The sequence below is a fragment of the Erithacus rubecula genome (genome assembly GCF_903797595.1).
Source record: "Erithacus rubecula genome assembly, chromosome: 20".
NCBI classification, from domain to species: Eukaryota; Metazoa; Chordata; class Aves; order Passeriformes; family Muscicapidae; genus Erithacus; species Erithacus rubecula.
The window spans coordinates 5,044,045-5,065,585 of NC_136672.1; the positions used below are offsets into that span (position 1 = coordinate 5,044,045).

Here is a 21,541-nt window from a genome sequence, read left to right on the forward strand (position 1 = left end):
AGGGAACAAGTGTCAGGAAAGTACAGCCAGACAGAGAGGCATCCATGGAAATGCTCAATCACATCACTGTTTGTAGATCAGTTACACTGACAGCCAACACAACCATACAAGCTTCCAGTAAACACCCATTAAAAAAACAGGAAAAAGCTCCACTGAATTTACACAGCCCCACAATTATGGTTTTATTGCTGTAACTTTGGAGTGAAGTCTTGTAAAACCTAACCTACAGCTCTAGTGGCATTTGTTCTTTCTGAGGTCTCAGAGGTGACTGATCAGGTTCCCAACATGACCAAAACACTCTTCCCTTCCCTCAGGCTACAGTGGGTCCTGTCTGACTCTGGGTAGTGGTGTGGAACCTGGAAAGGTGCTGTGGCAGTCACAACAATCAGGCCTAGCTGAACTATATGTAATACTGTATTTTTTGCTTTCTAGTTGGAAATCTTGAAGTTTTAATACAGACATAAGTCAGGTATCAACAGCTGCATTTAAAAAACCCAATGATTTCCAACACTTCCATTCTTTGGACTAATACCAGGGATCACAATCACATGCAACAAGGCTAGTTTTGCACTGCAGATGAAGCCACAGACAGCAGCAAAAGAAGTTGAGTTTTAGAGAATGCGTCCACCTGGATGAATGCAAATATCCCATTTTTCTGGGACAAGAAATTATCTGCCTCCACTGGCAAGCACAATTGTGCTTCAGACATCAAATGTGGCACAGTCTGAGCTGGCATTAGGGAAAAAAAAAAGGAGCAGCCTACAATGTTTTTATTTTCTTTTTATACAGACATTCTGCTGTCCACGCTTCCCTACAGTCGCAAAGATAACTACTCACTGTGGTGGAGGTGGGGCTAGTTGGCAGAGTTCCTGATTTATTCCACACCTACAGTACAAATACAAAACAGAACAGGCCACGTGAGGCTGGCTGCTACAGGGACCTTTTTCTCTGATTAATTCATCATGTAAAATGATCACCAGCAAAGCCATATTTGTTTGCAAGCTACACGCAGATGCCCTGTGGAGTGATGAAGTCATAGACAGACGTGTGTTGCCATTTGGCACATAACCAAGGATTAGGAAAGACTGTTTGAAAGACTAAAAGCTTGAGATAGACAAGACCTGAACAGCCTAAAAGTAGGAGATATCTTCAACTGCCCTGCAGTTTTCAGAGAATTTAAACAATACCTTCATAAGATGGAGGGGTTTTGGTCTTTATTGCTTTCCAGTGTTATTTAGCAAGGGACAATATTATGTCCAGACTTTTCAAGATCTGTTTGGAATTCTACCTGCAACCCAATTCAGGACAATTATGAACTGCTAGGTTGGCTCAAACACAGCTTCTCTTTTCAAAGAGAGGGAATAAAATAAAGCAGAAGTCCTAGATGAGTTCACCTCAGCCTGACCAGCTTCAAACGAGTTAAATTCATGTCGTTGTACCTTCTCAAAATCTCAGCCAACCATTTGGAAAGGTTACACACCTTATCAAGTGCAGTACAAACAGAAAAGACTTAACAGAAAAAAAGAAAAAAAAAAAAAAAAAAAAGCTAAGTAAAAATGTAGTCTGGCATTCCATGGGTTTCTAATCTGATTCTGAGTGTCTGCTCAGCACTTAGACATCTTCTTTCTTGCACAGACAACTATTACCAACAATCTGGGGCATTACTGAAACATATCCCAGAGTTCTAGCTCCAGAAGTACAAGAGGGAGGGAACTAAGGATATCCTATAATGCAACACACAATATGCACAGGCTAAGGCTTTGAGATTACATATGTAAACAAAGCCAATTGTAGTTATGTACTTTAGAGGCTGTTGGCTCACAGCCTTTAATTATAGGTCTTGGAAGCTCAGCCCAATATGTACCTCCAGACAGGAAGGAGTTGGACTTCATGTGCGGATGTATTCCACTTTCCTGAAAGTACATCAACAAACCCTGCACTGAAAGGAAGGCCTGGAATTTTTATAGATTAGAGGACAATACTAAAGCCACTGAATGTATGTTCCAAAAAAAACCACATTCCCCTAAAAAGTGTGGAGCTGAGAACTAACAGAAGAATCTCATATCCTCTGGGCTTTCGGATACTTTTCTTAGGAGAAACTCAACAAGAAACACATTTGTGCAATGTGGACGAGGCTTCTTCACAGGGCTACATACATTGCTAAGGTCTGGGGCATGTGGACTGGAAGGGCTGACTGGAACAGAGTCTCCAGCTGCTGAGGGCATGTACATCACTGGTGCTGTCTGGGTGGGGCTGGACACGGCTGAGGATTGCTGTAAATCTTCACTGAGCGCCGGCTCTGCGGGAGACAAAGCACAGGAACACACTCACAGCTGGGCAACTGCCATGGAGACACTGAGGAGCAAGAACAGCCAGATATTCCTGAGAGAAAAAACACTCCACAAGCACCTACTTAGAAATATAGAAGTAAGGAGAAACCTTATTTGGCTTATTTGCTTATCTAATATTGCTCACATTTTTACTGTCATCGCATACACACTGTGCTGCTCTTTAGCTCATTAATGCTGCTCTAAAATTATCTTCCCTGGATGAATTGTGTGTTATTCATTCAGCTCTCTTGAATTAAGCAGAGTTTCCTTCTATGCTTGGCACTAAGTTGATGGGTGCATTATAATTAGCTGAGGGAGTTAAAGTTTCCATCTGTGCTCAGTACAAATCATTAAAAAAAAAAGTGGCACTGGTTTGGGAGGCAGAAATGCTATAGATTTGTAGGATTTACATCTAACATTCAGCATCTTCACAAAAACTATAGAACTGACTCTACATCTATATTTCAACACCCTCAAAAAGCTGGTTCCTTGCTATTAATCAGAAAAACTCAGGTTTAAGAGCAGATACAATAAATGGACTCCTGTTATTTTAATTGCATTAGGCTTGTCCTTGTTGATCTTGTAGGAAGGACCAAAAGATACAAATCCATAAGACAGCACAAGAAATAATCAAGTTGAAATTACCTAAATGCCACTGAATGTTACTCTAAGTAATATAATATCAAGTGAAATAATCTTATTAGGAATCCCCAAACAAAAATACTATGTTATAAACAAGGAAGTTTGCTAAACACTGTTCCTTTACCAAGATTCATTTCCTAAAGCTTGCTGGATCCCACTGAATAGCTGCACTGCTGTGTTTTGGGCCATTACAGCCCACAGCTCCAGCTATAATTACTGCTTGTCAACAAGGCTTCCTATAAAAGGAACTGCATAACCTGTAGGGAATTTACTCTCTCCATTCCTTGTCAAAGGCAGCAATTACTAATTCCCTCATTTACAAAGGATAATCAAATAACAAAGAGATTTCCTCAAGGCCGTGCAGTGAGTCAGTATCAGAACAAACCTAGTGAGTAACCTGCTCTAATTGTTGCAAATTCAGCAGTGAGATTGCAGAGCAGCAACTGAGGAGGAGCCCCAGGACAGGAACTAACTATTATTTATGAATGTTAGGACCACCTGCAGGTAGAACTTCCACAACTAAAACTGCATCACTAGTTTATGGTTAAAGTGAGGATTGAAATAATGCCCTATAAGTCAGGGAGCTATTAAGTAAAGAGGATTTGAGATAAAGCAGTAAAAAAAAAAAAAAGCTGCATATTTTTCTTCCCCAACCTGACTTAAAGACCTAAACTCTAAGTAAAACCTCATAAGGAGTAAAACACATTTTTTTTAATGGATCCATAAATTATCTACACTCAGCAATTTTATCTTCAGCTTTTAAAGATATGATGCTTGGCAATTTAGGAAGTTCATCCATCTACAGAAGAGAAGCAGCTTTCTCCACTTCCATCCCCCTGAACTGACACCCAGAGAACTGAGCAAACAGAGGGAGATCCTTCAAGGGACAGTGCAGTGAGAGCTAACACCTCCCACACCAGCACCAAAGCTTAACCCTTCACAGAAACTCCAGTTTTCCAGCTCTACATTTAAACTCTCTTCGTTAGAAACTTTCCATAGGTCAAACATTTAGGGAAGAAGAGAGAGGTGCACGTACGTTCTACATGTGCAAAGGCACAGAAGGGTCCTCGGGGACAGCTGCCAGACTGCTGCATGTCATTGCATTTGGTGGATTTGTAGATCTAAGGATGAGAAAAACCAAAACAAAACAAAAACACCAAACAGAAATGAATGGATAATAACAGTGACCACACAAGTATTATGAAGAAATTCAACAGCAAGGTAATGACACAGTTAAGAGGTGCAAAGGCCAGAAGAGCTCAGGGTGACCATTTCAGTGCTTTGCTTCAATGAAAGGAAAACCCACTATAGTTCTGGAAACACCAAAATATGCCCATGAGAGCTAGAGTTCACCCAGAGACCAACCCACCACACACCAGCTCACCCAAAGGTCACCATCTGCCATGAAGTCCCTCAGACTCACTGGAAGCTCCATGGACATTACAAATGGCAAAAAGTAGGAAACAGCTGACAGATGACAGCACAGAAAGTTGCAGCCACATGTTTGCAAGGAAAATAACAAACCATTGACAAGGACTGTAGCAAATGGATTATTCCCTCTCCCCCCAGTTTGACAGGCGGTGACAATGGTTACTGTGCAGATACGGGCCCCACAAAGCTTTTCAACACTGTAACATGAAGCACACTACGAAAAGGTCTTAATTACACTTTCTGTAAGGATACTGGAATGCTCTGGGCATGCTCACAGCTAATTGCTTGGTGGTGTTTAGTGCTGTCAACATGAACCACAGGCTCTTAGTCAAGGAAACAGATGCTGTTTGCTCACATGCAGACCCACATTGTGCTTTCCAAAGGACCCCCATACCTGAGACTGCTCCTACACTGGAGTTTTCCCCCACTTTTCCTACTTCCTCCCATACAGTCTATTCTGTTAAGCAGCTGAATTGCAGCTTACTCCCAACATGCAGCTTCTCTGTATCCCAGGACCACACTACAAGCAGCCCACATTCCTCTCCCACCTGGCACAGACATTTACTTTGCAAGACTGGAATGCTTTAGCCTTTCCCAGTGGAGAGAGGAGGTTACTGTACCTCTGGATGGAACTGCTGCTCTGTGCGAGTGTGGCAGTACTGGCAGGAGTCTCCATTTTCACACTTACTGGGGTCTCCCCACTCGTCCCCGTGCTTCACACTGGGACATGGTGAAGATCTGTGGAATAAGGGAGCAGGAGAAGGCATCAGACTCACAGACCTGCTCTGAGCTTTCATTACTTTGGGCATGTGGAGGGAGGTGCTTCTCCCCCTCTGATCCATTCCTAGAGGACTGCATCCAGCTGTTTTCCCCAATAGCAGAAGGATGTGGACCTGCTGGAGCAAGTCCAGAGAGAGCCAAAAAGGTGCTCTGAGGGTCCCTCTGCTCTGGAGCCAGGCTGGGAGTGCTGGGGTTGTTCAGCCTGGAGAAGAGAAGGCTCCAGGGAGACCTCAGAGCCCCTTGCAGTACCTAAAGGGGCTCCAGAAGAGCTGAAGAGGGACTGGGGACAACAGCCTGGAGTGCCAGGGTAAGGGGGAATGGCTTTAAATGGAAAGAGAATAGGTTTAAATACAAGGGAGAAATTCCTCCCTGTGAAGGTGGAGAGGCCCTGGCACAGGGTGCCCAGAGAAGCTGTGGCTGCCCTTGGATCCCTGGCAGTGTCCAAGGCCAGGCTGGATGGGGCTAGTGGAAGGTGTCCCTGCCATGGCAGGGAGTGGAACAAGATGAGCTTTAAGGTCCCTTCCAACCCAAATCATTCCATGATGTTACAATTCCTCAGTCAGGGGCAGGTTTGGCTGCCCACCCTCAGCTGTACAATCTGCTTGGCTGCTGCTTCCCCAGCCCCCACCCAGCTGCTGTTGCATCTTCTCCCCCTTCTTCCAATTTCCCAATGAAAAAAAAAAAAAAAAAAAAAAAGGCTTAATTCTCCATTTGAAATGAAATACAACTTGAACCAGCATAACAATATTAGCAGCTGATGTGATTAGTGTCAGAGACACTGGGTCTGGTTTCTGTTTTGGAACTGCACCTTCATAGAAAGCTAAGAAGTTAATTGGCTAATCCTAAAACACATAATACCCTTACAGCAGTATGTTTCCAGGTTTATAGTGTGGCCATGTAGAAAAGAGGCTGAGTCAGGTCACTGGGGAAAAGGCAAGTCCATTTTCTTTCTCCCAGCCAGGAACAGTTCCTTTTCCCAGATCTGAATTTTTGCCGTGACCTACTTCCCCTGCTCTTTATGTTCTTAACCATTCCCTCAAACAACAGCAGAGGGAAGCAGATAGCAGCACCAGTACAGCCACATCAGCTGGGGTAGGGAAAACACAGGAGTGAGTGCAGAGCAGCAGAGCTTTCACCACTTCCTTTCCCAAAGGGCCCAGAGAGGGGCAAAAAGCACATAGCTGCTGCCTGAAGAGTGCCCTACTGGACCTATTTCTCCTTAAAGCACTGAGATTAACATTCCTTTGATTGCTGCCTGCTTGGTTTTTTTAAATATGGAATTTCAGTGCCAGTTCTAAAATTTCTGTGAATGTTGGGGGTGGGGAAGAGAAGCAAGAACATCCCTGATATTTTCTCTCCTGGCTTTCTGGTCCACTCCGATGTTTTTCAAAAGGGAACTAAGGAAAAGCCCCACTGAGACCACAACAAAAGCTCTGTTGTGTTGGAGGAAATGAGGGCCTATAATTTGGATGAAATGCGTTCAGGGAGACACAGCATGCTGAAAAACCCAGCGACAGCTGAGTGACAGAACACCCTGGTGCCTCAAAAGCAGAGCCTTTAGCAGCTGGTTAGGAATGCATGTCCAGCTACAGTCCCTCCTCATGATCCCCATCACCAGGCATACACAACAAGCAGCCTGATGATTCTGAATCCTTCACCATGAACACATTGTTGTGTGAGATTGTTCCTAGATGAGGATTAAAACTTTCTTTTGTTTTCTTTTCCCTGCACTGCTTTCTAAAGCAGAGGTAGTAAGGGGAAGCCAGACACAGGTTCTCTTAGCTATAAAATCAGAGTTGTAAAATGATTTAACAATTAATTTATTAGATTACTGGTTACTATATACAAGAAAACTTTTTGTTTAGCTTATTATCTTTCTGCTAGGAAGAAATAACACTCCATCACACCTCTCAGTACACGGCTTGGAGATACACTAAAAACAACTATCTAGTGGTCAAAATCCTTCCTCCTGCACCACTCAGCTGGGAAGTACAATATCCAGGATCACAGTACCTGTATTTGTGTTTTCTTGGACTTCGTCTTCTGTCTTTGCTATTGTGGTAGTAGGGACAGGCATAACCCTGGCGACAGAGCCGGGGGGGTTTCTTACACTGCTCTGTCTTGTAATTTCCCAACACGTATGTTGTTTCTGCAAAAAAACCCCCAAGAGTCAAGAGACATGACCATGGAAAAGTTTTTACTACAGAAAAGTTTTTACTACAGAAAAGTTTTTACACAGAAAAGTTTTGGGTAGGATCAAACAGAGATCAAACTTTCCCAGTCCCTCAGTGACACTCACCTTGCCACCTTGGCTCCTCACTGAGTATTTTCTCTATCATGGCATGGCTGGCAGCAACTGCAGACTGACCCTCGATGCCTCCTTCAGATGTTGTCTGACCATTCTGTAAAGCTTCCATTGCCTGAAGCTCCCTTCAGGGACAGAGTTAAATGAACAAACAGACTCAGCAAAGGAAGAGTCAGATAAATGTATATAAAACCTGACATACTGGAGTATTTGCTAAGTGGGTGCATTTCAGCCATGCATGTTTTGTCAGAACATCTTTAGCTGAACAGCAAATGCAATAAAAATAAGTTTTCATTCCCTGGGAATTTCAGGTGCACTGGTTTGACCCCCTCCATCAGATTCCAAAGTGTGATCCCTTCCCCCATTTCAAGAATCCTCCCTGGAAGTTTTTTACATTTGCCTTATTAGGAAGGGATAGTTCACCATCGCTTCATTTCAGGCTGAAACAGCACTGTCCTTCAATCATCTCACTTTTCACTTGAGCACAGAAATCACCTTTTCCATCATCTCCTTTTCCATTTGGGTGCAGAAATGACCCTTTTCCCTCCACTGACCTGATGTCATAGACGGGCGAGCGCAGGTCATGGGGCCCGTGAGCGAAGGCGCAGTGCACGCCGTTCTTGGTGCAGTTCCCCTTGGAGTCTGTCTCATGGATGCAGATTCCAGTTTTGTAGTAGCGTAGGTGATACCTCCTCTCTGTGTCTCCAGTAGTTCTATGCAAGAAGGGACACCTGAGGAAGGCAGGAGGGGAGGAACAGACAGGATTCAACCACCAGAAGACACTTTGCTGAGACACCATCAGTTGACACCATCTCTGCTAACTCTGCCCCTTCTCTCATGCTGTGCCTTCCAAAACTTCAGAGAACACCCAAACCTGTCACTATAAAGGATGTAAGAGTTTCTCTCTCTAAAAGAAAACTGGATTATTAATCCAGCAGCACCTCATTATTCTGGCTGAGTGGCTGCCAGAGATCTGGAAGAGAGTAAGGATGTGGAACAAGGAAGCAATTATAAAACTACCATTTTAACTTGTTTTGTTTCCCCTTTTAGGGAGAACAACAATCTACATTGAGAAATAAAACAGAAATATAACAAGATGGAATGAGAAAAGTTCAGATATTGCAGCATCAAGGTAAAAATATAAATGAGCAAAGGTTCCTAGAAGATAACAGCTTTTATTCACTGAGTTTGAGCCATGTATCAACCAGTGTTCTAGAAGCCAAATCCCACAAATATCTCATTTCCAGTTTCTTCCAGATCTCTTCTAGCAAGGAAGAAAGTATTGAAACTGAGGCCTCAGGCCTGAGGGACTATTCCATTCTGTTGTAGTCACAAAAAACTTTACTTAATCAAGTTGAAAAATAAGAAAGTTTTGCCAATAAATTGCAGTTTTGTATGTTTATACTGGCACCACAAAAGGGAACTGAAATTCCATCTTTTTACAGCATCTCTCTATAAAATAATCTCTATATTTGACCACAGTTTGGCTACACTATTTATTCCATATCTGTCACATGGCTAAAGCTATATTAGCAGGTTAACCCTTTAATTGCTGAGGTCTGCCAGACACACAGCACAAATATTTGTGGTTTTGCCCCAGTTAAACCTACTGCAGTCATGGCGGGGAGCACACCCAAAAAACTCAAACTCTTCCTTGTGTTGCCTTATTCTGGGTACCTCTCTGTTCTCAATTGGCTTCTTAAAAGTTCAGAAAGACAAAATAAACTGATATGAGTTAAAAAGCTGGGACAGATAACTCAGGGGGCAGACTGGAGGACAAAGTTCCTCCTCTTTCTTCAATCTGTGGAAAACTAAGCTAGCAAGCAAGAGCTGAGAGTCGGTGACTTAGAGAACAGAGTGTTTCCAAACTCATTTGTCTCACTGAGCTGTTTCACCCACTTCAGCTTTGCTGAAGATGCTGAAGCTTGTGAGCACAATGAGCTCCCAAGAGCTGAGTTCCCATCTAAACCACCCTCAGCACTGTCTGTGCAGCAGGCCTGGAGCACACGGGCTGCCATTCCAGATTTTACATCTGGTCTCATGTTACGTATGTGACAAAGCTGCTTTACTGCTGACTTGCCTCATGCTGCAAGAACCGGCTGGAAGCATCACCTGGCCTGATCCCAAAAGCCCGAAGGGCAGGGAGCAGCCTTTACTCACTCATCTCCTTCGGGGCAGATGCCCGTGGTCTCGTCGTACTTGGTGCAGTAGATGTCGGGGCTGTAGTTGAAGGTGCCGTCGCGGCGGCGGATGGACCTGCGGCGGCGCTGGTTCACAAAGTGCCAGTGGAAGCAGGTGTAGGGCCGGTGCTGGGTGCACTTGTGCTGCACGAAGAGCGGGCACTGCTCCGTGCGGAACTCCTTCAGGTACCTGCGGAACCGCCCGGGCGCGGGTCAGAGCCCGCGCCCGTCCCGAGCCCGCAGCCGCCCTGCCTCCCCTCCCGGATGGCGCTGCGAGCTGGCAGTGCTTGTCATGGCAAGGTATCCATTAATGTAACAAGAACTGAAATCACTTTGTCGGGATCGTTTTGGAGAGGCTTTTCACGAGCTCAGGTCGTGAGAAAATAGAAGTCTTAAGTACCTTTCTACCCCTTTCTAAATCTATCTGGGCAAAAAGGGGTTTCCTTCCTGCATACTCAGTTTAAAAAAAAAATCCAAATAGAATACACTTTTTGGAGCCATATTTAAAGCTTCGAGTTACCGAGAAAGAATTTAAAAGACTCTTTCATGCCTTGTCCTCCTGGTTTAGCTCTGCTTTGTCAGTACATGGTCAATTATGAAATAAAAATGAATCAATTTCTCTCTAGCAATCATATGAATTCAGGGCTCAGCCTTGAAAAGTGGGATAACTATCCTCAAACGCCCACATGTTTACGTTGCTTTAATTTTAATATGTAATTCCCTGAAAGTACATGGCTTCTTTTATCCCGAGAACTAAAGAAGTCACAAGCTTTTATTTGTGACACTAATAACAGTCTCTAAACCCAGATTGTAGAGGATTACAAAATGGTTTGGATCAACATAATGATCTGACTGTGATCTGTGTGTAGGTGCTTACAAAATCCACACTGCTGAAACCCACGGGCTGCCCTGTATTTACAGGGAACATCCAAACAGCTCCAGGAACTCAGACCCGAATCCCACCAGGCTAAATCAGAGACACATCCAGGAACAAAGCAGAAAACCCAGAGCATTCTGGTCTCTTATGTTTGGAGGTCAGTGTAAACAGCAAGGACCAAGATTTGTAGGTCAAAAAAAAAAAAAAAAATACAAGTATTCTGCTGGAAGCAACAGGGTGATATAACAGCAGATTCAGACTCATTTCAAACGGCGCATGTACTCCAAGGCAACAAAAAGGAGTGTAGGAATTCATCCCCATGTCAGACAGTCTTTATCTCCTGTTTCTAAATAAATGGAAAGATGCCTGATGCCCAAAGATGTATTTACAGATAAAATCACAATGCATCACAATGCATTCTGAAAGCAACATCTGTAAATAAAGCCTCCTTTCCTCTTTACCCAGCTGAGAAGAAGCCTCAGGAAAATGGACAGATTCAACAGAAGTGGTTTTATTTATCTGCTATAAAGAGACACTATCAGTGGCAAGAGCTTTCCTACATTGGATTTTGCAAGCATGAAAGGATAAAAGCTCTTCCTCTTCTTCAACCCCTAAATATGTGAGATTTGCAGGTTGCACTGCCTGGGATCTGTGAGCAGCAGGGGCTGGAAGCCTCCACAGCCGACTGTAAACCCTTCTCTACTCAAACCCATCTGTCCCCTGCAATCCAGAGTGGCTGGAACAGTATCTGCACTGGGGCCCACGGCATAACAGCCAAAAAAACAGAGCCAGCTGCAGAACCAGCTCTGCTTGGTGTAGGTGAGGGCTAACAACATCACTTTGCTCCTTTTCCCATTTAAAAATCCAGCTCTGTTCATCCCTACTTCAGCCACACCAGCAATTCATCTGGAAACTGCAAGCTGTGGTAAATTCATCTATTCTCAAAAAGCTTTCCAAGTTGTTGGACCATGTAGTTCTACAAGGTGGAATTTCACAGATTATTTTATCAGCACACTAGGAAGATTGGAACAAAAGCGACTGTAACAACATTTTGGTTAAAAAGTGAATTAAGTAACCTTAAGCAGGAGGATGCTGTCCACAGATGATACAATCACCAATCACTTTCCACTTACACATCTCCATGTGCACATCAGAGACACGAGATTTGTGTTACTCCCATTTTACACATGGACAAACAGCAGCACAGCTGGTATCACACAGCAACTGGAATCCCAGACAGAAACCAAGAGCATTTTAACTCCTCCATCCTCACCCAGTGCTGGGCTTAAGTTCAAGAACAGCATCCTGAACCTCCTCAGTGCTCTGGAAACTAAGGGGAGATAGCAGGATTACACAACTGGGATATCAAGGCCAGCACTCCACACTTGTGATAGGACCAAATGAAACACTTCAAAATCCAAGAGTTTAACAACTCCACAATCAGCTGAGCTGAAGCTGCTTCCCTTCATCAGGGAAGTTTAAGAATCTACACACTGACTAGGGATTTCAGTCTCTAGTATCTCAATTGTTGCTGAAGAGTATTTGAAAATTAATTGCATTTCATGATTGGCTAAACTCCCTGGAGAAACATTTATTGTAATGTTAACAAGAGATAATTACATAAGTAAATGGTTCACCTGAAAAGTGTTTAACACCTAACTTGCTTCATCAGAAAGTCGTTCTTTAATGGTCTCTATTAAATAAATGATGTCTCACTCTTAATTTCAAAGCAAGCCCTGCAAACAGGTACCACCGAGCTCCACAGACATTAACTGTGCAAAATCACCTCTGCAGCAGACCCAGCTGAGGCAAGGGGAGTTGTCACATTAACTCAGTCATTTCAAGCCTTTCAATCACTGCTTTGGGTTTTCTTTTTTTTTTCCAAGCCACTACAACGTTTTAAATCACCCTCTTTCACAATAGCCTGAATGGTAAATTGCCTTACAGCCCTTTATTTTCTTGATCCATGAAGTGAGTTTTGGCTCCTCTGGGAGAACACGGACCACTCAACCAGCCACTTTGTATTAAAATATATAAAAGGCCTCTGAACCACGTGTGTTTTGGGAACACAGAGAGGACACAGAGCCTGTTCCACTGCAATGTGATGTCTCACAAAGCAGAAAGCCATTAATATTTCAGAAGCCTCTTTGAAAAGACTTTAAACAAAACGCAGAGAACACTGTCATGACAGATCCTTCTGGTGTCAATGATCCCTGCAATATATTTTTTTCCCCAGAACAGCTGAAAAAATGAATTTTGGAAGGACCCTCGAAGCTGAAAACACGTTGATGATTGGTACACATTTCACAGCATGTCAGCCAAACGCTGTGTCTGCACAGGAAGAGGAAATCCAGCAACGATAACTTGCATTTGTCAACTCCTCTCAGGAAACTCTACAGCCCTCACTTGAGGGGCAGAAGAATTATTACCCTATTTTATACTGGAGCTACTTCCATATTTCTTTTGAAAAAAAAAAAAAAAAAAAAAATCTAAGTATATGTTGTATTTTCATACCTATGTAATTATTAAAAAGTGGAAAGCACATAGCACTGTCTTCTGATACATTAACATCAGCACCAACACCCACATTCCTGGAGGAAATGTTATCATTTATGAGCCCTAGTAAACAAAGATGAATGCAATTCTAAACAAATAGGACAAGACTGGCCAGAACAATGCAGATCAAAGTCCCCAGGCTGAGCTGAACTTGCTGTCAAACAGGATGGAAGCTGCTGGAAATTAATTTTTTTTCCCTAGGAAGACAAGAGGAGAGGTTCTTGGGAGTAGTTTTAGGAACTCCCAGAGATCAACAGAAGCAGCAAAACATTAGAAAAACCTAAATGCTACTTTGCTGAAATTCCACTTCCTCTGGGATGAGGGAAGGGGCAGTGATTATTCTGCAATTATTTACACTGCTCACTGTGTTTAATTGCCAGTAGCAGCTCGAGTCTCCAGGGCAGGGTAGCAAGTGTTTACCTCTGCAGGAATTACAGGAGTTCCCCCTCTACCCTGGAGGAATGGAGCAGGAACCTGCTCTGGGAGCTGCAAGGAAAAAGATAAGTGCAGTAGGGGGAGAAGAAAAAAATTCAAACCTAGAAAGGAGGAAAAAAAAACCAACAAATTGAGAGCCCAAGAAGAATTTTTAACCTAAAAGGTTCATTTTTATTCTCCACAATTGCAGCAAATCCAGCTGTCCTGGTCCTCTCCCTGCCTCCTAGTGCAGAGATCTCTTGTTTTTCTGCAGCTTTCCTGGTTCACACTGGTGTGCTCAAGCAGCTTGGTATGAGAGGATTCCTGCATCCATCCTGCTTCCAGGGCTGCAGCTCCTGTCAAACTTGACCCAAGTCACACCAGCAGTGAAGTGAGCTCAATTCAGGAAAATGTGCTGGTAATGCACAGCTCAGCTCCAAATTCCTCATAAAGCCTTAACCCAAAGCTCCCAGAAATCACTGGAAGATGCACATTGATGCCAAGACAGTCTCTGCTTTGTAACAGAGGGATCAGAAAGACCAGGGAGAGAAACAATACCAAGGAGCAAAGAAAATAAAATATTAAAACCAACTCCTCAAAACTCTTGTGGCTTCTGTGATGCAAAGCTTTCCTTCCAACACCCCTTGCCCTGTTTGAGATCTTTATGCAGGTCCCAAGATGAGCTCCTGGCCTTTGCAGCCCTTCTTGCTCTGCCAGGCCACCTCCCTTTCTGCCAAAATTCCTCTCAGTCCCAAAGAGAGGCTCACAACCAGGACCTGAACCTTCTGCAGCAGAATGACACCCAAGAGAAAACCATTAGACAACACAACCATTACAGTCTGGCTAATCCAGACTGGGACACAGCCTGCAAATGTAGGGCAGCAGTGAGATCTAACACCACCATCATCTACATTCCACACAGGTGGAATTTTCAGGTGTGTTTACAGCCCTGGAACTGTGCTGGGAGGCTGCAGCAGCACTGTCAGTCTGGTGCCACAGCAGTGTAAACCATGAGCAGCTCTTACTCCAGGTCCTCACTGTCACTGGGGCTCCCTCCCTGCAGCTGCTCCTGGGTCAAACAGACCAAACCAGAGAGGGCAGCCCAAGCCTGGCTTGGTTCTGTAAAGTCCAGCCTGGTGTGGGCACTTCACTTTGTTATTAGCATTAATATTTGAAATTATTATTCAGGGTTATATAGAGATTCTCAGCCTCCATCCAGAAGAGCCCCCAGAGGCAAATCTAACAACAAATTTACAAATTAATTTTTAGGTTGTGTGTTTTGTCTTGGGTTTGGTTTAGGGTTATTTTTTTTTTTGGGTTTTGTTCTGTTTTTTTCTTCAAACCTAGTCTTGCATTCCTTATAAGATTTCAGATATCAGGGAGAAAATGCTCTTCTTCCATTACCATTTATTTTAGTCATGTGTGCCTTCTCTCAAAGTATTACACTGGCAAAAATGCCATTTCACTGGGACAAAAGTACATGGGAATGCTGGGGACACTTGTTGGCATTTTTATATCAGTCATGCCTTGCTGTTTCAGACAGGACTGCATGAGACCATGAACCTCTCTATAAAGTTTCAGGTGGTCTCAATTCACATCCTTCCTGAAAAATACAGGAAAAATACAGTCTGACTGAGAGGTCACTGCTCTCAGCTGCTCATCAGCTTTCCTCCTCTGGAAGCTCTGAGTGGCACTGATCAGTCCAGACAGCAGGATGGAAAAAGTTTTTCTAATTCAGGTTAGGAAACGTTTTAAAAAACCTCAAAAATAAAAAACAACCCCCCCCTAAAAAATATTATGTATATGTATATCCCACCAGCTTCATTTAAAAATTTAAATTAGTGGTTTGAGCTAACACAGATAAAATTATCTGAAGCAAACCAGTGTGTGCTTATCCAACAGACTGTCTGCTCAGCAGACAGCATTGCAAAACTCAGGAGAAAATATCTAACTATAGATATTGATATTTCTAATTCAATAATGCTTATCTTATGGGAATATTTTCAGAACTGCTATTTTCTCCTTAAGCTCAGAGAGCCACCCCAACACAAGAGGAAAAGAGCTGTCCATATTAAATCAGCTCTCTAAATTCATTTCACCCTCATAAAATTTTATTGCAAAAGATGATATCAGACACACTTTAAGTAAGAAACCCATGACTCAATTATTTTCTTTTACTGAACTGTGGTATTCCAATTGAAATGAGTCAGTGGTGCATGACAGAATCTACTTATTCCAACAGGATACTCAATAAAAATCCTACTAATGCACCTTTCATGTAACATATTACTGATAGAGAAAACCCATGATATGCAGCTCTGACATTGCTCGGGAGTTTTTGCTCTTGGGGCAAGGGAGATGTTTCAGAATAAGTGAGATAAAAACAGAGAGTTAAATAATTTGGAGTTTGATACCAGCACTCACACAATGGCTTAGGAAATGCTGGCATTTCAATGCAAAGCTTCCTGACAGGCAACAGAACCTTCAACTCAAGATTTCTTGGAACTTGGGAGGAAAGAAGTGAAACAATGTGACTTCATGGGAACTGTAGTTCCTTGTTCCTTGGGGTGGCAAGAGTCAGGCAAATCCCTGAAGCAGCAGCTGCAGACCACCAGCAGCTTGGTTTACAACTCTGCAATGTTTAGTGTCCTTCTAGTAAGAACAGAAGTTAAGACAAGTCTGTTTCAATAAGTATTTTTTACTGACTGGCAGTTAAAAATTTAATATTGAAACACAGCCTCACATGAATCACTGTTGAATATGAAACAATAACAAACACTTTTAGCAGTAATCTTCAAAGTTTTAGTCATAATTCTGGGAAAAATTATCATCAAGTTTCTACCAGAAATCTGTGTCAAGGCAAGGGATCTTAAAGATTATCTATTTCCAACCTCTTGCCATGGGCAGGGATGCTCACACACTAGATGAGGTCTATCAGCTACTGTGTCTCACCAATATTGGCTATTTCCTCTTTTACCACATTTAACAATATTTAGAAAAATAACCTCATAGACCTGACCAAGCCCCCACACTTTATACACCAAGCTTTTTCCACTTGGCACAAAAGGCAAACATCTCTCAGGACCATCTCCACAACCATCAGTCCACCTGCCTTTGCACATTCTCAGCAGCCAGGTGCAAGTTCTGTAAACCTTGAAAAGATTAGAAAGCATTTAAATCTCCAAGAAAAATGCATGGATCACTTTATAAAAACAAAAGGCTGACTGTGAATGTGGGGAAGGAGAAAAGGATGAGGAGAAAGTTTCAGTAAACTCAGATCTGTCAAGAAGATAGACTTCACATGCCTCAGTGTTTTCTTTATCACCTAAATAAATTGAACCATCAACTGGAAAAAGGGCACACAGCAGACATCAGTGTGTGATTTTAAAGCTGTTAGATTTCCCCCTTCTCCATTAGAGCTTGACAACAATGTCAGTCTGAGGGCAAATAATGAAAGTGACAGTTGGAGAGACTTATTACAGATGCATGGAGTTGGGTTGGTTTGGTTGTGGAGGTTTTTTGTTTTAAGACTTCATATAATTCACTGTGTACCTCAGTGGTCAAAATGACAACTTCTCACATCCATAACCCATTGTTCCCCCAGTTTTTCTTGCAGAAATAGGTAGGCAGCACTCAACTCTTCCATTTTGCAGGCATCTAAATGACTTGGAAAGCAAAGTTGAGCTGGATGCTTCCAAGTAAATGAAAATGCAGAATGTGCTGCAGAAGGTAAAATACAAACTGCCAGATTACAGGAAACTGAGGATAACACACCAAAATGCCCACAGTCATATTCAACAGTAACCTGATCCCTGCTGCAGCTCCATTTCTGGATTTCAAAGGAGATCACAGGCTGGACAAGAACACAGCAAATTCATTTCAGCCGTGACGAATGAATTCAGTACTACCAACACTTCACAGATAACTGAGTGACTGCAAGAGTTCAGGCTAAAAATAACACGTGTTGGCAACTATCAGAAACCATCAGGACATTTTTCAATTAGAAGGAAAAAGTCAGACAAACAGTTGTGCCTTGTCTACACTGAAAAACTAAGGGAAAACAGAGAAGCACCACTGTGTGATGCTGGCCCATCATGGGAAGAGAGATTTGCACCAGCTTCAGGCAAAACATTGTTCAGTTTCCACACAGCAAAAATGGCTTTGTTTGGAGAGAAATGCCACGTGGCTGCTAAGAAGTTCACCAACACTCTGGCCTGATGAGGAACAAATATCAAGGCTTTCAAAGTGGAGTTCACATGATAAAACTCAGATTTATCACATTTGTGAGCAGCCAGACAGGAGCTCCACGAGGCACAACTGTGCTCCTGTCCCTGGGTGTTGGGGAAGAGGTGCTTGTTCAGACTTCTCAGGAGCTGTGCATCCCTCTGCTTGGAACCCCTCAACTTGTGTCACTCAAAACCTGACAAATAAAGCCATTTGAATCAGTTTTTGGCATGCTGTCTTTAAAAAGCAGGCACTTGTTGCATCAGCAGACCATGAAATGTATATAACCAAGTCATATCAATAAAGCCAATTTCAAACACAAGTGTTTGTTTACACAGAGCTTTCACCTTTTTCATTGAAACAACCCAAGCACTGGTAAAGGCAAACACTTAATGGCACTACATTTCAGTGGCATTTCCTTAAAATCCTTTCACCAAGATCCAGAATTCTGCACAAAGCCTTGAACTTACATTTACATTTCCTTGAGTTAGTTATCCTTTTTTTTTTTTCCAAATTACTTGGCAATGAATATGTATTAGACATGACCTCAAAATTAACTCAGTATTTAGGCAGTTCATGCAATGTTTTAAACACACAGCCCATTTTTCCAAGTTTAAATGACATATTTGCAATTTGACACCGTTAGTTTATGTAAACTGTGCCTAAAGCACATTTTCCTGTTTTCAAACATGGATCACCCTGACTGAGACAACCCTCATCCCTCTCTGGGCTGGTTTTTGCTCCACAAACTATTTAGTTGTCATTAATCCTTCCCTACAGCACCTGTGTAAGTGCTGAGTCTATGAAAACACAATCATATGGAAATAATTATTTTTCAGTAACGTGGGTTGAGCCTGTTGGAGCAAAACACTGGAGCTCACTGCATCCAGACAGCTGCACATGCTGAAGGTCTGTGCCTGCTTCAGTTGTCAGCCATATATCAACACATGCCTAAATGTGAACAGGCAAATATTTTACTACTAATTACTTCACAAAAACATCCATCCCCGGATTTACCTATTATGGTCATTTATTCAGCTTATAGGCAGGTAAATTTTCTCTCCTATATTAACTTGTATTATCCCATCTCTTATGGATGGGGTAGATGATGTGTCTTAGTGTTAGTGTTTATAGCCTCAGAAAGGTAGAGCCACACCAGGCTTGGTACAACAAATTGAAGTCTGAGATCATGTGCTCTAAAAATTAAAGTTCTAGATTCCAGCAAAGGTTTTTTTTCCACACTGTACTTCTCTCATCACCAATTCAAGCACTAACAAAGCCTACCCAGGGCTTACAACTGTAGAAACACCAGGGAAGGCTGGGAACAGGGCTGGGCTGTTTGAAAACTTGTGTTACTCACTCTGCTAGTTCCCTAAAACAAAACATCCCACATGCAAGAATTCATAATGGCCAATTCAGAAAAATATTATTTCCATACAAGCCATTCCACAGCTCAAGCTTTCAGCTGCAGATTGTTAGGAGCATTTTCAGCCAGCTAAGCCTCAACATCTTGTCTCACACGAGGTGTTTTGGAAGCAGAGCACAGTAGCCTTTCCTCTCCTGGCCATGCCAGGACCCCCATGATTTAACAGGCAGCTCATAGATCAGCTGCAGCCCCACACTCACAACAGTTTTAAGACAGAACATGAGCTGTTTGAAGGGCTGGATTTACACAGGACCAAAACCAGACAACCAAAGCTCCACATGATATGACAGCTCTACAGTGCTCTCACCCAGCCCAATCTACATTGGAAATGAAACAGCATCTGCTTCTTCTCAGGTTAAACACCAACCAGATTTGCAGCAGCCTCTTTGGAAAGGCTTTCATTTGTGAACACACATTTTCTGCTGTGAGTTTGAAACAAAACACTGTGATTATCTAACAAGCATGAACCTGCATGCACAACACATGTGCCAGCACAAAGATAAAAGCCAACCCTTGCTGGTTGATTTTGAAGAATCAATGCCAACCATTCAATCGATTTTCTTTTCCATTCAGCACTCAAATCAGACTTCATTTGTGCCTGCTGTGGCCCAGTGGATTCTTTTAACACTCCACACACAGGCAAACCTCTGAGTGACAGTCCTGCACGTTCTGGTGTCCACAGCAGCTCCACTGCACGTTGACACCAGCTCTCCTCCAAGGGGAAAGCAGGCAAACCCCAGGCTAGGAGCTTCTCACTTCCCACTCTGACTAATCAATGCACTGATAAATCTGATGGCACTCTCATGATATTTTAAATGTGCAAACAATATTTTTTTTTTGTTGCTGTAAAGCTGCACAGTTGTCCTCAGGCATCTGCTGTTTGTATTTCTGCTATGGCAGTAACAGTCAAGTGCCATCAATGAAAACTCACAGTCTACTGAAAACTTTAGAGGAGAAAAAAATAATCACTTCTGAGCACACACTGGGTGTGGACTGACAGCTTCTTTTTGAGCTGGGGTGACATGCTGAATACAAAGGATAACAAATAATGCTGAGTTTAATTCATTTTTTTGCAGATATTCATAGAATCATAGAACGGCCTGAGTTGGAAAAGACTTTAGAGATCATTCAGTTCCAACCCCCAAGTTCTGGTTCCAAGTTCATCCAGAATAGTTTCAAATAACTAAATGCCTTTTCATATGGCCATGATTGCATATTAATCAAAACAAATACTAGGCATATGATGATAAAAATCCATCCCACCTTAATTTCTTAGCTGCACTTAACAGTGCCATCAGTCTTAGGAAGGCAGTATATGCTCTGCTGAAATGGATTTGCCTTTGACCAACAGACAGTTAGAGATGGTATGAGATTTTTCTTGTTTGACCACAAATACAGTGCAAGTTTCTTCTCTACCATCATTCTGACAATTTCATTCAATTAAATATCTCTGACTTCTAACAAGAGATAAGAATCAGGCCAGTATTGAGCATTTCAGTGATCTCTGCTTAAACTGCTTAAAATAATTTTTTCAAATCAAACCTAGAACTTTCCTTGTTGTAACAATCACCTCCTAAACTTGAATGAACACTAGAGCAGGGTGAGGGTCTGTGAGTCAGACAAGCCAGGCTGCACCAGAGCTAATGAGAGAAGGAATTGTTGGTATTCATTTCAAGGGAACATTCATTCCAACTGATATTTCAAATGTCAAGCTGGTATTAACTGCATCAAGCACTGATCAAAATACACAGGAGATTGCTGAGGAAATCATCACAAGCATCTAAATTGGCTGTCATCACTAGGAGGAGTTTGGGAAGGTACAAGCCTTCAGCATCTCCCTATGCACCCTTCTGCTGAGGCTCCATATTTTTGATGCCCTGATATAAAAGACAAACTCTCTCTCAATAAATTAGAGGGGGGAAAAGGTAGCTAAGAAATAACACTTACTGCACAGCCTGCTGGCATGTGAACACCCATTAATTTAGGGGGAATTGCTGGCTGGCTCTGTGCACACACAGCTTTCAGCAACAGCTCTGTACCTGATTTGAAAGTGATGTGCTGAACCTTACAGGAAGTTTATAGTGTACATAAATTCTTTATGAGATAGAAACTGCTGTGATTTACTCCCTCTTATAATTCACAATTTCACCAAAACCCAGTTTAAAGTGGAAACTGATATAATATTAAAAATCAATGACAATTAGACCCCAAAAAAATCTTTGCTAAAGTGATATAGGTGACACTTGGGCAAAGGGACCAGTTAACTTCTCACCATCTCTATCAGCCTATTCCTACTGCTTTCAAAAAGATTTATGAAGTTTTTTAAAAGCAGAAAGTTAATGGAAGGAACAAAACCTCTCCTCAGCATCCTCTGAA

General features: G+C 42.5%; 1 protein-coding gene and 1 long non-coding RNA gene across 7 annotated transcripts in view; one reads left to right on the plus strand and one right to left on the minus strand.

Moving 5' to 3' along the window:
• UNK (unk zinc finger) overlaps positions 1-21,541 on the minus strand; it is a 41,193-nt gene that overhangs the window by 13,282 nt on the left and 6,370 nt on the right. For 4 of the 6 annotated variants that reach the window (XM_079323411.1, XM_079323414.1, XM_079323413.1 and 1 more), the window contains exons 2-9: positions 9,649-9,858; positions 8,043-8,219; positions 7,483-7,613; positions 7,197-7,332; positions 5,024-5,141; positions 4,009-4,093; positions 2,157-2,299; positions 838-885 (exon numbers count right to left, since the gene is read on the minus strand). In XM_079323411.1, the coding sequence (XP_079179537.1) occupies positions 838-885; positions 2,157-2,299; positions 4,009-4,093; positions 5,024-5,141; positions 7,197-7,332; positions 7,483-7,613; positions 8,043-8,219; positions 9,649-9,858 (1,048 nt within the window). The remainder of the gene's footprint in view (positions 1-837; positions 886-2,156; positions 2,300-4,008; positions 4,094-5,023; positions 5,142-7,196; positions 7,333-7,482; positions 7,614-8,042; positions 8,220-9,648; positions 9,859-21,541) is intronic. The other 2 variants (XM_079323415.1, XM_079323412.1) reach the window with 1 other exon arrangement.
• On the plus strand, positions 8,234-8,871 carry LOC306810651. The gene is made up of 3 exons (XR_013776507.1): positions 8,234-8,379; positions 8,539-8,620; positions 8,736-8,871. It is a non-coding gene; the product is annotated as an uncharacterized lncRNA (long non-coding RNA).